This window comes from Falco rusticolus, chromosome Z (assembly GCF_015220075.1).
Source record: "Falco rusticolus isolate bFalRus1 chromosome Z, bFalRus1.pri, whole genome shotgun sequence".
NCBI classification, from domain to species: domain Eukaryota; kingdom Metazoa; phylum Chordata; class Aves; order Falconiformes; family Falconidae; genus Falco; species Falco rusticolus.
Genome location: NC_051210.1, coordinates 18,106,450 through 18,121,345, shown reverse-complemented (window position 1 = coordinate 18,121,345; position 14,896 = coordinate 18,106,450). Strand labels below are relative to the sequence as shown.

At 41.6% G+C, this 14,896-nt stretch overlaps 1 protein-coding gene across 5 annotated transcripts in view; it reads left to right on the top strand.

The window, feature by feature from the left end:
• Nucleotides 1-14,896, top strand: part of SEMA6A (semaphorin 6A) — a 111,843-nt gene that overhangs the window by 61,172 nt on the left and 35,775 nt on the right. For all 5 annotated transcript variants that reach the window (XM_037373712.1, XM_037373716.1, XM_037373715.1 and 2 more), the window contains exons 7-15: nt 1,031-1,121; nt 2,300-2,419; nt 3,510-3,598; nt 4,504-4,721; nt 7,559-7,690; nt 10,488-10,643; nt 12,080-12,256; nt 12,979-13,119; nt 13,215-13,295. In XM_037373712.1, the coding sequence (XP_037229609.1) occupies nt 1,031-1,121; nt 2,300-2,419; nt 3,510-3,598; nt 4,504-4,721; nt 7,559-7,690; nt 10,488-10,643; nt 12,080-12,256; nt 12,979-13,119; nt 13,215-13,295 (1,205 nt within the window). The remainder of the gene's footprint in view (nt 1-1,030; nt 1,122-2,299; nt 2,420-3,509; nt 3,599-4,503; nt 4,722-7,558; nt 7,691-10,487; nt 10,644-12,079; nt 12,257-12,978; nt 13,120-13,214; nt 13,296-14,896) is intronic.

Genomic DNA, 14,896 nt, shown 5'->3' with positions numbered 1-14,896 from the left:
CAGCCCCTGAGTAAACACAACTAATTCCCTTCAGAGTAGATTTTGACAGGAAGGATACATGACAGAAAACAAACAGGGACAAATTGTCCACTGGAGGACTTGGGTGCTGTAACATACAAGCTAAAAGTTGGTTGGAGTAATAGATGATGCTGGGTGGGTTAGTTTTCACGCTCTGTGAATCTGTACTGTATGTAATTTATACGGTGTGAGCTGCTCAAGTTACTTGAATATGCTAGAAAGATTCTATGATTCCCAAACTACAGTAGTATAAGACTCTTAAAGAAGTAAGAGCTGTACCTTTCCCCCATAGGTCACTAAACCCATTTGAACTTAGCATAAAGTTGATCTGTATATTTGTATCATTATCAGTGCCCAGGGTGAATTTATTTCCCAGGAGTTACACTTAAGCTTCAGATTTTACAATTCCAGCACAGATTAATTCTTGCCTGATGGTAAGAGGATTTCTCCGTGACACAGACCCAACTGATACAGTAAGACTTGAAGAGCATCCTTCTGAGTATGCAAATCAAGGAAGAGAGCATCACTGTTGAGACTAGAGCAGAAGGATCTCCGGACTTTGGGGAGAAAAATGCACACACAGATAATTGTCCTAGTGTTGTTTCTTCTGACTACTGTGGCTTGCAGTCTTTTTCTGTGTATAAGAGCGCTTCTGTTGGATCACTGTTGAGGATAAATTTTGAACCCTTGCCAGAACCGCAGACCACATACCCTGCTACAGTTCAACAGGAAGCTTGTGTACAGATAAAATATAGACTGAAGACTTTTGTAAAATGTGTCAGGGTAAGAGTGATTAGCTCCAAAAGAGTGCCTGACTCACTGGACGCACTTTCTTCAGACTGATTTTATTTAACACTATAGGTTTTATCAGGTTTTTAATTCATAGTCAGGAGCACAGTTAGAGACTGAGGACCTTCCTCCCTGCCTAGAAAAGAAGAAACGCTGTCATAAACCTCATCTTGGGTAAGAAGTTTTGTTTCTCTAGCTGAGGATCTCCCTTTTGTTTTTCCAGATGGATACCCTGGAGTTCCTGGGAGATGAATTCAGTGGAATGGCCAGGTGCCCCTATGACGCAAAGCATGCCAACGTTGCATTGTTCGCAGGTAAAGTGGTGGAGATAAACTTTTTGCTTTCTGTCTTGCAGTCCAGGCTTGCCATAGCACTGTGTCTCTGGAGTCCAGAATGCAAAGGGAGTGGATAATGACTAAAAATAGGGAGCATAATGAAATCACTAGCACAGAAGTCTTCCCTTCTCTGGGATTAACTTCACTGCCGTAAACATTGCCTGAAGCCTCAGTTTCCTGGTTCAATATTTCAGTATTTCCTGGATTCATGGTGATATGATGCCAGACCAGTGTAAGGCAGCATTTCTGGCTGCATGCAGCTTCTACAGAAGTGAAGTCAAGGCTTGTGTGAACTTTAATGAGGAGTGGGCAGGATATGCTCTTTAATAACTCTAAGCTTAAGTTAACCTTAGTAATAAAGGAAAGTAAGGGAACATGCTGTGATGTGCCCTTTTCTAGATCTAGAAGGAAAGGGAAGGTGATTTTATTTTAAAGCAGAAAACATCTCAATGTGGTGTTACCAGCTGCTGTAGATAAAGGAGAGAAGTGTGTTGATTAATAGTGTTTTATGCTGCATGCAGCAGAATACTGTGATTTCTATGACAATAGTTAAAAAAAGTGACTGCTTACTAATGGGGTCAATTGGGGCTGTTGATCGTGTGGTATTTTTGTACTTCTTTTCATGAATTCCTGATTTAATTGTTTCTTTACTGAACTTCTCTTAGTGTGAACCCTGCTGATCTTTTCTTAGATTTGGCTGTACAATAGGTGGTAAGAATAATACAGAAGTCACCCATGATAATGTCAGTCCTCCTCAGCAGGTGTGATGCTAGAAAGTAGAGCCTTGGTGCTCACATGGAAACACTTTAGCTATTCGTCTGAAGATACAGGAGTGTGCAGGTACTTCAGCCACTTGACAAAGTCTGTGGCCAAAGGGCTGTATTGAGCACAAGTGTGTTTGAGGTGGCATCAGCTGCCTCACAAAGGAGAGGTTTTATAGCAGGTTGCAGTTTGGTTTTTAGTTCAGTATGACTTAACCCAAGCGAGAGAAGAGTTACTCCTTCAGATTTCTTCTCCCACAGCATCCCTCTGAAATTACTGTTTTGAAAACTGATGACTTGCTAGTTCAGTGCACGGTCCCATTTACCTGGCTGGATTTTTTCCCTGCCATGTTCCTAAGGAGATTGTTTCTTGTTTCTTCTTTCCTTCCTCCCCAGAGGGAAAGCTGTATTCTGCCACGGTGACCGACTTCCTTGCAATAGATGCAGTCATATACCGGAGCCTTGGAGACAGCCCAACTCTGCGGACAGTTAAACATGACTCAAAGTGGCTGAAAGGTAGATAAACAAAATGACAAAAGCAGCATCTCTGATTAGAGTCTTGGATTCCTGACAGACCTCTCTGTCGTTTCATTTCGCCAATGCTTTCTGGCAGAAAGAAGGAACTGGATTGCATCACTTACTTATACAGATCTGTTTATTTCTTCCCCTCTCCTCCTGACCCCCAGTTACTGGACCTGACAGAAACTGTGAGCGTGGTAGATCAGGATATATACTCCAGCCAGCTTTCCAAGCTGAAATCCATCAGTTTACAGCTGTTGGATGTAAAGATTGGAACTTACAGAGTTCGGTGTGCTTGGGCTCTGTTTGAAAATATTCCTGCCCCAGGCCTGTGTTAGGTAACAGTGAAAGCCTCATTAAGTATAGAGGGTTTGTCCTGTAACGTTAAGACTGAATGAAGAACAATGAAAATAAAATTAATCCTTCATTAAGAGGAATGAAAATAAAATTATGGGAATGTTGCATAAAGCCTTTCTTTTATGGTTCTTAGGGACTGTACAGCTGCCATTGAATTAGGCAATTTCTGTGCTCTAAATGCCCTCATTGTTAAGAACAGTGTAGTTTAGCTTCACGTAGGCGTTATGAGTAGTTAGCATTTGGAGTGATTTTAACAGTGAGCAAAGCCATAGTTTGAAGTCTTTTTCTGCATGCAGAAATGTTTTGCCAGGTGTCAACTTTAGCTGTCCCATTTTGCTTGCTGCTACAGACACGTGTGGGCAGAAACAGTTACATGGTTTGTTATTCCCTCCTCACACAGCCTGCACGCCATAAAGAGCACTGCTTGGACCGCTCAGGCATGCCATTATATATAGTGTCTTTACTTTTCCTCGTACTCCACGCAGGGCAGGTGTATTAGTGACAAACACTTAACTACCTTGCCATGATGTTGCACAGACTTGTCCCCAGCCATACTGTCCCGACAGTGATTCTTCTGCGGTGGTGATTTTGCTAGTTCTGGAAACTGAGCCAGTTTGCCTAATGTGGGCATTTTACCTTTGGATGTTTAGTGTAAATGTATTTGTCTTCTCTTTGCACGCTATATGCTGTACATGGTGCCTAAATAGGATGTCTTTGGGTTTTTTTATAGAACCATACTTTGTGCAGGCAGTGGACTATGGCAATTACATTTACTTCTTCTTCCGGGAAATAGCAGTGGAGTACAACAGCATGGGAAAGGTAAGGGCAAAAACATTGCCTTGAATGACTTTGTCAGATTCAGGACAAGGAAAACATACGCTATTCTTGGACCAATGCTGTTAGGAGTGACCTTGAAATAAGAACCATAAATCATGATGACAAGGTCATAATTTTGAGAAGATTCCTATCGCTCAAGCCAAAAGGTTGGTTGGAGTGAAACATTGCACTGTCTTGTAAGGAAACGAGGTTGTTTCTTACAGTGATGGTGTATGCTGGCATCTCTTTCTCAAATCGTACAAAGAACAAGGCAAATGTAGTTAGTTCAGCATAGTAGCTAATTGTTAAAAATGGATCCCAAAGCAGGGAGATATTTTTCTTTAAGAAATCTAAATTGGAGTACTGTGTAAACAGGGGCAGGAATTCTGTGCTCTGCCATTCTGCAAAGAATAATTAAACACTTACTGCATTTTTGGTAGTTTCACAATAGCTTTCTGCCTAAGCAGTCAGAAAAGCTGACCAGGGTCACAAAGGTGGAGGGCAGGAAGAAAAGCCTAGCAAGATTTGCATAGGTTTTAAAGTGCTGAAAACACAAGAGTCAGAGCAGGCAGTGTGGGTTGCAGGGATTGTGAATATAAAATGTGCTTTTGTTTGGGGAAATAGAAAGCTAAGCAGTCTGTATGGAAATGAGTTTTATATGGGTTGAGAACAGATCTCTTGAAGGATTTATGGCTGTATAGTAAATGCCACAGCCTTATCTTTTATAGTACACTGTTCCAAAGCTGCATTTTTCTCTGTTTCTTATTCGTCACAGGTTATGGAAACGTGGGATTAAATTAAGCACCTTGCTGTGTTATTCAAAATGTTTTAAAACCAGAATTCCAGCAAAGTCTTTAGTTCAAACAAACATTTCATTTTCTCCATTATTTTTGCTCTCCTTCTTCCAGGTAGTTTTCCCAAGGGTGGCTCAGGTGTGCAAAAATGACATGGGAGGATCTCAGAGAGTGCTGGAAAAACAGTGGACTTCCTTTCTCAAGGCTCGTTTGAACTGCTCAGTTCCTGGCGATTCACACTTCTACTTTAACATACTGCAGGCAGTTACAGATGTTATCCATTTCAATGGCCGGGATGTTATTTTAGCAACCTTCTCCACTCCATATAATAGGTATTAGGTGCAATAACCTTTTCCTTTACGATTTGCTTTTCACTGCAGGTTCTTTTTACTTTAAAGGTACAAGAATTGATTGCTCATACAATGTAATTATTATGTATCATGCGCTTACTGATAGTTTGTGTTTCATTTTAAGATACCCTCTTATTACTTGCTGCATTTTGTATCTGCTAATTTAGAGCAGCTTTCAGCCATTTACTATCTGGGCATGTTCCTTGGACATACTTTTCTTTACATGGGAATAATTTAGACTGGCCACTAAGAAGTTGTGCAGCATGTAACTTGCAGAATGCTATTCCAAAGAGAAAATGTGGTATTTTTTTTCTCACAGAGAAAGGACTGGGAGTGTCCTATTCACATCTAAATCCCCAAGAACCATGTTAGTACTCCTTCCCTTTATTTCATGCATCTATTGAGTCTTGCATTTTCTCCTGGGGGAGCCAAGATCCTGAGCTGTCCTGCTGGCTGGGGAGGAGGGTCCCCAGAACACCTGTCTTTCATTGTTTGTGTGGTTTTCTAAAAGCATTGGTTCATCTGAAAAGAATTTATTACAATTACACATTATAACATATTATTCCAGAAGTTATTAGAAGAGTAACTGTATCTAATTAGTGAGGTCTGCCAGAGAAGTTAAAAAAAATAGTAGCATTCTAATTAAAAAATATATTGCTGTTTCACAGAGTAACGTTTGAGCTCAAAGGGGAACTTTATTGCTGAAATTCATCTGGTTTTGCTGTACACTTGCCACCTCTTGTCAAAGCCTGACCTCAGTGAGGTCATGCACAGAACTGACTTCAAATAAGAGTAAGCCCAGCTGTGTAATGTGTAATCACTGCTTTTGACATCAAAACGATAGAAACTGCTATGGAATAATTATGCCACCAATAGGAAATACAGGCTTAAATTAAGATGATCTCTTTTTATGCAAACTGGTTTAATAAAAACAAGTAAACAAACAGATTCAGCATCAGAAAATAGGTTGTGTTTTGAGTTTATCTCAAAATGGAGATTGTCCTCTTGCTCCACCAGTATTTTGTGTGGTGTACTTTTCCTTAAACCCTGCATTTTGACATCTAAGTACTTGGTGTTAAAATCAAGATACTATTTTATAAGCCTCATTTTTTGCCAGACATTGAAGATGACAGGAAGGCACATAGGCTTGAAGACACCCTGTTAACAGACCTGCTTCTGACGTGGATGCATCTCTCATTCCTCCTCCACTAAGGAAAAGCCACAACAAATATCTTTGATCTCTAGAACAAAGCTTCCCCTTAGAGTGAGGTGGAAGACATTCAGTATACCTGAGGTCACCCAGTGTAGGAGCTGCTGATGGGTTGTAATCCAGTGGTTGGGAGATGGCTTGGCTGTGACCCACAGTACTCTGTCCTTATGGCTTTATCACACTGTGGACCTGTGAATTGCCATCCTCAAAAGTGGAAGCTGTTGCAGTCTTCTCACCAGAGGGATCCCTCCATCACTGTGTTTTGAGCACAATTCTCAGCACTTCTAGTTCTGTATAGCACACCTCAAAATTTTAGGATTGTTTTCTCTTTAGGGCTTAATTCAGCAAAGTGCAAGATCTAGCTGGAGTGGATCCTGAGCTGTCTTTTAGGGTGCGGTCATGTGTGTGGCCAAATACACCCTTGACCAATTCTTACATGCACATACATGTGACTGCCTCCATTTAAAACCCTGTCTGTTTATTACCACTTTAATATAAAGCTTTGAATTTTCCTTCCATGTAAAAACACAGTCTGTGGAGGTCAAAGTTAAGACTAATACTGTCTCCTTACTTGTTGTAATTCAGTAATAAGCATTTTGAAACATTTTAATATTCAAACAGTTATTTTCGTATCAGTTTATTTACCTTTTTGAGTTTAGTTTTATTCTCTGTAACAGTATTACAGTTCCTACATTTTTTCTCAGGTGTATAATAACCTACTAGCTAAAAGCAGGACTGAAAACCTCAGCCAGCTCGGTTCATGATATTTACCTGATAAAATCAAGCAGTAAAAGTCAAACACAAATACAGTAGTTCATGTTTAAAAAAAATGAAAAGTTGACAAATTAATAATTCATGCTTCCAAGTGACTGACCATGGGAAACCTGTAAGCCTTTTAGCAAGTATATAGGTAAGGTATAATTACGTTTAAACAATGCTGTCATGCAGTTGCATGCAAGTAATCAAGATGTTGAAATTTACAACTTTATGAACTAAAAATAAAATCGAATTTCCTTCTATAAGCTCATTACACCTCATTGAGTTAAGCAAATTCCTCAGCATAGTTAAATCCTTTCAGTTGGGAAAACTTGATGGAGATCAGGCTGTGGGAGGATCAAGTAATAACATGTAAATGCTAAGTCAATGGCACATTGCAGCTTGCTCCCAATTTGATCAACACCAACTTCTGAACTGTCTGCAGTTTATTTCTGAAGCATGACAGGGACTGTAATAATTAATACTGAGAGATGTTGTGGCTTTCAAGAACTTATGTTTCCAAATAACGGGCTCTGAATGAAACTGACTGTTACTCCTCATGCTTTGCCAGTGGTACCCAGAGTTTCCAAGATTCTTTCCCTTCTTCAAGATTATTGCAAGTACTTTATGCTATAGAGGCTCTGAAACAAATTATACTGGCAGGAGCTGTCTGCTGATTGGTATATTTCAGGCTTTTCCATGGGGCTGGCTTTTCCTGTCAATACTCAGAGGTTACAGGGTTCAGGATTGAGTAGTCTGTGACAGGAAGACTTCTATACAGCATGCTTTTTACTCAAGATTTTATGCATAACTGCAGAATGAGTAACAATTTCTGGGAAATGTCACTTTGCAGCATCCCCGGCTCTGCAGTCTGTGCCTATGACATGCTTGACATCGCCAATGTATTTACTGGGAGATTCAAAGAACAAAAGTCTCCAGACTCCACATGGACACCAGTTCCTGATGAACGAGTGCCCAAGCCCAGGTGCGTTTCAAGTATAGTGATATTGTTCTGTTCCTGCATGCAGAACAGAGGGGTTTGATAATTTGAACAGCCTTGTGCAGGTACAGTTGAAGATAGGTATTGTAACAGTAAAATAGAAATTGAGTTGCATTTGGATCTAAGGTATACAAGTGAGGATTTTTCTACTTAAACAAGAATTTTGTAACATAAATCAGGCCAGTGTCAGATCCACTTGGCCAGAATAATCTATCCGGTAAGAGTAGTGTGAATTGCACACCTGTTGCAAATTGGTTCAGTAACGGATATATCTCATTACAAAGCCGGTTCTGTGGTTTGCTCTGCAGTTAACATGTGATTTATGTGCCACAGACAATGTAACATGGGGAGAAAAAACCAGCATTCCATCAAAATGGAGGTTTACCACATTCCACCTATGAGTTGTTTTCACTACTTCCGCTTCCCTCTGGTTTGCATGTGGCTTCTCTATTGCACTCTCTTTCATATTTACAAGCACCCATTTCGTACAAGTTGCCGTTGACAGCCACTTGTTAACTCATTTACACCAGTGGTGTTTTGCTCCGAGAATTTGATATGAGTGTAGATAAAGCAAATTCATTTATCTCGGCCAAGCTCTACCACTTTAATGCATGTTTTACATTGTTTGTGGTATCTTACATAACTTCAAAAGAAAAAATGCATCTGAAGCTCTGTGGTGGCAACCGAGCTTCTGCCTAAATCCAAATTTGGCCCATCATGTTTTAGAATTGCCAAGTATAGTATTCCTGTGCTGTCTTTATTCTGAAGTTGTCACTCAAGAGAAGCTTGGAGGTGACTGGAAAAATCTGGTAAATTCTGTGTCTGTATTTGGCCTGCTACAAAATCCTGTTGCTGGATTTTCTTCTCCTTTTTGCAGAGTTTCAACAACTCACTGACATGGTGGGCTGCCTTGTAGTGCAAGGCTGCGCAAGGGCTCCAAGTTCATTAGTCTGGAACTTACTTGGAGAAAGAGTATTGGCCTGGAAGGACGAAAGGAGAAAGAGAAACCTTGTCTTTCAGTAGGAAGGAAGAAAAGAAAGTTGCATTATGAGTTTGTGGGATGAGCCAATAGCAGTCAAACAGTTATGATGAAGATGGGATAATACTGCTCCTTCTAAGCAAGCAGGCGATAACATGAAGTGAATTTGTGAACACTGTTCATGTAACATTTGCCCATCAATCTGCTTAATAGAAATAATCATTACTGCTAACTCATGTTGAAATGCATGAGAGGCACAAGACGCCTTTGAAATAAGGTCATTTTTGTTTGGCTGTCTCAGTATGGTGCAGAAACATTAGTGCTCCTATTGATCCTAACATTTCTCAGAAATATACCGAATCCTTTCAGGAGCCTCGCTTCCCTTTTTGGCCAAGGTGCACAGCAGTGTTTACAAGGTTTTACATTTACTGGATTAAACCAGTTTTGAGATTGAAACAGGATTAATTCAAACATGTGATTAGTATTTAGGAGGAAATTGGCCTCCACATTAGATATACAAAAATCTTGGGCACCACTTTAACAGAGGGTGTAGGCTGTTCCCTGGAGTTTTCTGGGTATGTCATGAATCAGTACCCTTGCAAGGACCGAGGAAACCAGTGATGACCTTGGTTTCTCCTTCTCACCCTCTGTCACTAATTCTATATGCAGTTGCAAGACAATGGAAGTATTTTGGATATGAAGAGGCAGAGCACACAGTCTCTGCATGTAGTATTCACTGTGCAGCTGTGTGGGACCAGACTCACTGACCCAGCTAGTCCCCTCCAGTCCTATGCTACCTTCCTACATAACATCTAGTTACCTAAGGTTTGAATATTTACCTAAATCTGAGCAACAGATACGATAGGACCAGCACTATATTTTGTGCAAGCTGGCATTACTCCATTGATGTCAGTGGCTCTGTCCATGTCAGAGCAGATGAAAATTGAACACTGCGGTGTATCTGTGAGTGGGCAGCTCATCTTTCATCTTCCCATCTTACAGTGGCTCAAAGGCTTGAAGAATCATAATGCTGTAGGAAATGGGATCAAACAGACCTTTTATTGGAGAAAATAAACCACAAAATATTAATAATGGGCAAGGTATTTTGCTGCTTCCTCTGTAGAGGTGACCTGCCCCAGCAGAAAGGTTAAGTTATCTCTGAGGAGCAGGGTAGATTTTACAAATATGGTGAGCTGATTTGCATTTAAATTGTCAAAAAATGGTTGATAACATTTCGGTGAAACTCCTCAGTGTGCTACCATACTCAGATCATCTCATCTAAATTGAAAGAAGGGTAAACCCAATGTTTACATGGATGCTTGCTGGGTTGTTTTCACCAATAGCGGGCTTTCTACCAGACAGGACTGAAAGCAGCATTCTTTCACACAGGCTAAAAAAAACCCAACAACTTCCTTTTGTATATTAGGGGATGCTTTTATTCAGGAAAGAGCAGTCAACTAGGCAAGTTACAGAACAGAAAGCACCTGTGCCAGTGGGCAGCATCAAGCCAGATGCAGACATGCGGTGATTAGGTTCCATGTGAGCAGATGAACTACGAACTCTGTGTGTCACACTCCTGCTGAAGAAATGTTTTTGTGCTTTTAGGTGGCATGTTAAGTCCTTTTGAGTGGAGGACAGAGTAGGATTTTAGGCACCCCCTGAGGGTGTCCACTAGACTTCTCAGTCCTTCATTTAAACCCTTGTAATGCACATCAGATTTCACCAAGGCCGAGGGCCTCATTACAAGAGATTTGCCCTAGGCATCAAATAAGTGTTCTGGCTTTACTCTCTTGTTTTATTTAGGCCTGGTTGCTGTGCTGGCTCTACATCATTAGAAAAATATGTAACCTCTAATGAGTTCCCGGATGATACCCTGAACTTTATCAAAACACATCCATTGATGGACGAGGCTGTACCTTCCATTGTCAATCGACCTTGGTTCCTGAGAACAATGGTCAGGTACGTACCCTCAAACGGACTGTCATCCTCATTGTAGCTGTCAAGTGGTACCAATAGTCTTGCTCAGGATACTCTCAAACTCTGTAAACATCCTTGGTGCGCTGGGCATGAATCCAGGTAGGAATGATGGTAGTGCTGAACAAATGCCGAACTCCCTGAGCAGCATTCAAGATGGGAAAAAAACTCCTTTCCAACCACACTGCTGAAACCGGATCCTGGAGGAAATGCTGTGCAGGGAAGGTTGACCCGCCTGTTGGTGTGCGGGTCAGGGTTTGAGACAGCTCTGTCGAAAACTTTGGGCAAGGATCAGCAGACAGCCCAGGGATATGTACACAGGCTACAAACATGTCTACCAGGATATGTTCACAGGATATGAAGATGTCTGTCTTGTTATGTACTGGTATATTTTAATGTTTACAGAAGTGCACAGGCAGAAGTAGTCACATAATCCGTATCCTTTCTGTGACAACAAGAAAAAAAAATAATAAGGAAGAGATTTGAACAAAGACTCATAAATCAGCAAGCCTCAAATACACCATCCCTTTCCTACTAAAATACATTCCCACTCTCTGCTGTGGTCACTGTACTACTTATCTACCCTCCAGTAGTGAACAAAATAATGTGACTAATTTTGCTGTATTTTCCTCTTTTCTTCTATACAAGGGTAGAGTTTTGTGTCAGGCAGTGTTTAGCTCGAGAAGGGGCAGACTTAGTTTTAGTAAGGTATCTTCTGTCAGATTTTTATGTCAGCTTCTGTACCTCCAACAAAAGACAAAGGCAGAAGTCGCTCCAGAGCACTTTACTTTGATCGCCAGTACCAGATAACTGATACCGAATCACCAGTACTTGCTTTCAATAAATTATGTCATCCCAAGATTCAATATCACCTCAGTACTGAACTTGCTTAGTGGCAGTTGTGTGATCATTTTTAGTGAGATAAAATGGTGTTTAGCATCTCACTATTCCACTGGCACAGCTTTTTCTGCCAAAAAATTTGAATGTAGATCAGTTACCATTACTGCTGCTTTTAATGTGACAGAGCTTGAAATTAAAAAAAAAAAAAAAAAAAAAAAATTGCACTGTGCTGATTTTCTTTCCCTGCCTGAAGAAGTCACCAGGCTAGTAGTTTGCTTTTGACTGGAAGTATAATTCCTAAATGGCCTCAGACGCTTAGCACACCTTCAACTCCCTGCAAACACTTTTGATAGCTCCTGGACATACAGACATGCAGACAAACACAGGAAAATTCCCCACCATTTGGGGAGCTAAACTGGTGCAGTCTATGTTGATTTACAGGGTTATTCAGCTAGGAAAAGTGCTGATATATGTTATGTGGTTGCTAGAAGGCTACCACACAGTTATCTGAAGTGGAAAAAGTGGTAAAATAAATGGCAATCTAATCCCAAGTGATGCAAAATGCTGTGTTGTTATTCTAGATACCGCCTGACCAAAATTGCCGTGGACTCTGCAGCTGGGCCTTATCAGAACTACACCGTGGTTTTCTTGGGATCAGAGAAGGGAATCATCCTGAAGTTCTTGGCACGGACAGGAAACAGTGGTTTCCTAAATGACAGCCTTTTCCTGGAGGAGATGAACGTTTACAATCCTGAAAAGTGTGTATCTGATTCTTCATACTCATGTATGGGTGACTTTGAGCTTCCGATTTCCCAGAGGGTGGTTTGTCCCATGAAAAGGGAAGTGGTTAAAGAAGCCAAATTTTTTGAGTAATTTTAAATTGTTTGGGGAGGGGATGTCTGCTTATCAGTCTTTACAGCGCAGTAAGATTTTTTTGTTCGGTATGTGTAGAAAATAGCCCATCCTATGCAGCAGTTGGTGGATAATTAAAAGTGAAATTCTGCAAAAGAAGATTAATTTTCTAATCCTATAAAAAAAAAGAAGATTCCTCTCCAAGTAACTCAACAACCAGCAAGCCACTCTCCAAGGGAAATTTCCTGCATTCCAGCCTTCCTCAAATATGCCTAAGGGGCCTTTGAAGTGGGCCACAATCATGCAGAAATTTCAGCTACTTTGAGTGCTGGAGAAGAATAAACACAGAAAGTGAAGGGCACTCAGAAAGCTTGCCTGGTGTGCTGTCTCTCTCCACTTCTTGTTCCCCTGTCCCGTGCATTTTTAATACTTGTTTATATGTCTGTCAGTGTTTTTCGTGGCTATTGTCTGTTCTTTTTCCTTGGTTTGTTCAATTCTCTCTGAGGTTTGAGGGGGAGAGGAGGGCTGGGCAGCTGTGGGGGCAGTTCAGCCCGAGGGATCACTAAGTTTTCATCTGGTTTCCCAGCAGAACTCATTTACAACCTTATCTCACTTTTTTCCAAATTAGGTGCAGCTATGAAGGGGTTGAGGACAAGCGGATTGTGGGCATGCAGCTTGACAAGCCCAGCAGTGCCCTGTACGTTGCCTTCTCCACCTGTGTCATCAAGGTTCCCCTGGGACGTTGCGAGCGTCACGGCAAATGCAAAAAGTATGTGTTTTATGGTGGTTGTCAGAAGGCTACGCACAAGGTGTGGGGAAGGTGGGAGTGCTTATGAATGCCACCTTGTGCTCTTCTTTCTCAAGGGCCTGCATAGCATCAAGAGACCCTTACTGCGGATGGGTGAAGGAGAGTGGGGCGTGCACACAGCTGGTCCTTGGCTCCAAGTGAGTAATGGCTCTGGCTGGATGGGCCATGAAGCTCTGGCAGTGGCGCCAGGGGGTCTTGGGCAGAGCTGTTTGAAACATGGGGCTCTTAGGGAAGGAAAAATGTGGGAAAAGTTTGTTTCTACCTTATTTGCATTCACCTCTGAAATGTCACACACATTTTTTTATGTGAACTCTCAGCTGATTGGTAACTGCTGAAAGAGAAGAAAGAAGAAAATGAAAGAGCTGTACTAAGGTCCACATGTTATTGAAAGGAGGGAACTGGATGAGTATGTCTGGACCAGCCCACACTGGAGCCATCACAGCTGATTAAAGAGGCAATAGAATCCAAATTAAATTACTGAAGCAATTTGTCCACTGAAAACAAAACCAGTCCTTCTAATTTACTGTGCATTACTAAGAGGAATCACAGAGCCCAGTAAAAGCTTAAAGCAGATTCAGAGAAGTGCTGGAACTCCCCATGCTTAGCAGTAGAATTTAATTATTTTATAATCATAAAAGTCGGTGAAGGTTTAAATGTGGTTACTAAAGCCTCTTTGCAAGGGGCAGACCCACTTCAGACCTCTTGATTTCTTGGCCACATCTGGCACACCCTCATGCTTGCCTGCCCTGAGGAACAGCTAAACCTCCTCCAGGTAGCAGTGGAAATACAGTGCAAACATCACACAGACCTCAGCTGCCCCACTTAACCCTGCTGGTCTACAGGTCTTCAGTATTTAATGGATGAGTTACCATCCCTGTGCTTGTGTCTTGTTATTAATTTGCTATTTCAATTAGAATTGTTTTCTTCGGGGGGGGGGGGGGGGGGATGCTGTATCTGTATATGCTTTACTACAACAGTGTGGACTGTTCCTGAGTGGACATTTGGTAGGATAATGTTAAAATGTGCCTATGTCCTTGTCAGGTTTTCTCAGCATTCCCAAAGAGCTTGAGTCTTTTTGCACTTCCATGGCAAGTTGTAGGGGACTTCCATACCTTACTCTTAGAGGCAGCTCCCATGTTTATCAATAGCTCCACCGAGACAGAAGCAGCACATCTTGTGGCAGCTCAGTCCAGAGATGAGCAAGGCAGGTCGCTCTGTGTCCGGCACATAGCACTTAGGAAGGGGATCCAGATCACCTGTGAAGATGTGTGGTGGACTTCTAAACTAGCCAACAGGAGACAGAGATGTTAGGTGCCCTCCTGGAGTAGGTGACAGTTTCAGCAGGAGTTTTAAGAACACGGAGCTGGGAATGAGGTCCCTGCAAAGGTAATTACGCCTCAAGGGCAGGGTCCTAATGCAGACTAGGGCTTGCACTGGAAGTTTTACAAGGCTCTTGTCATTCACCTTTGACCATTCAGGAAGCTGGGAGAACAGCTTCACTAGTTATCCAGAATCATAGTCAGAGGATAGGAGCCTAAACTAATCATGTCATCTAGAAAAGCCTGTGAGCGTTTTCCAGTAGAACCCCTTGAGTTCAGTGGAATGCCTTCTGTGGACTGGACGTTACACCTTGCTGCCTTGTCCAGCGCAGTACCTAAATTATTGCTGAAATGCAGGTTGCCTTCTCCTAGCACAGCACCCACCCGATGGGTTAGCTTCCTTCTCACATCAAAGTGTT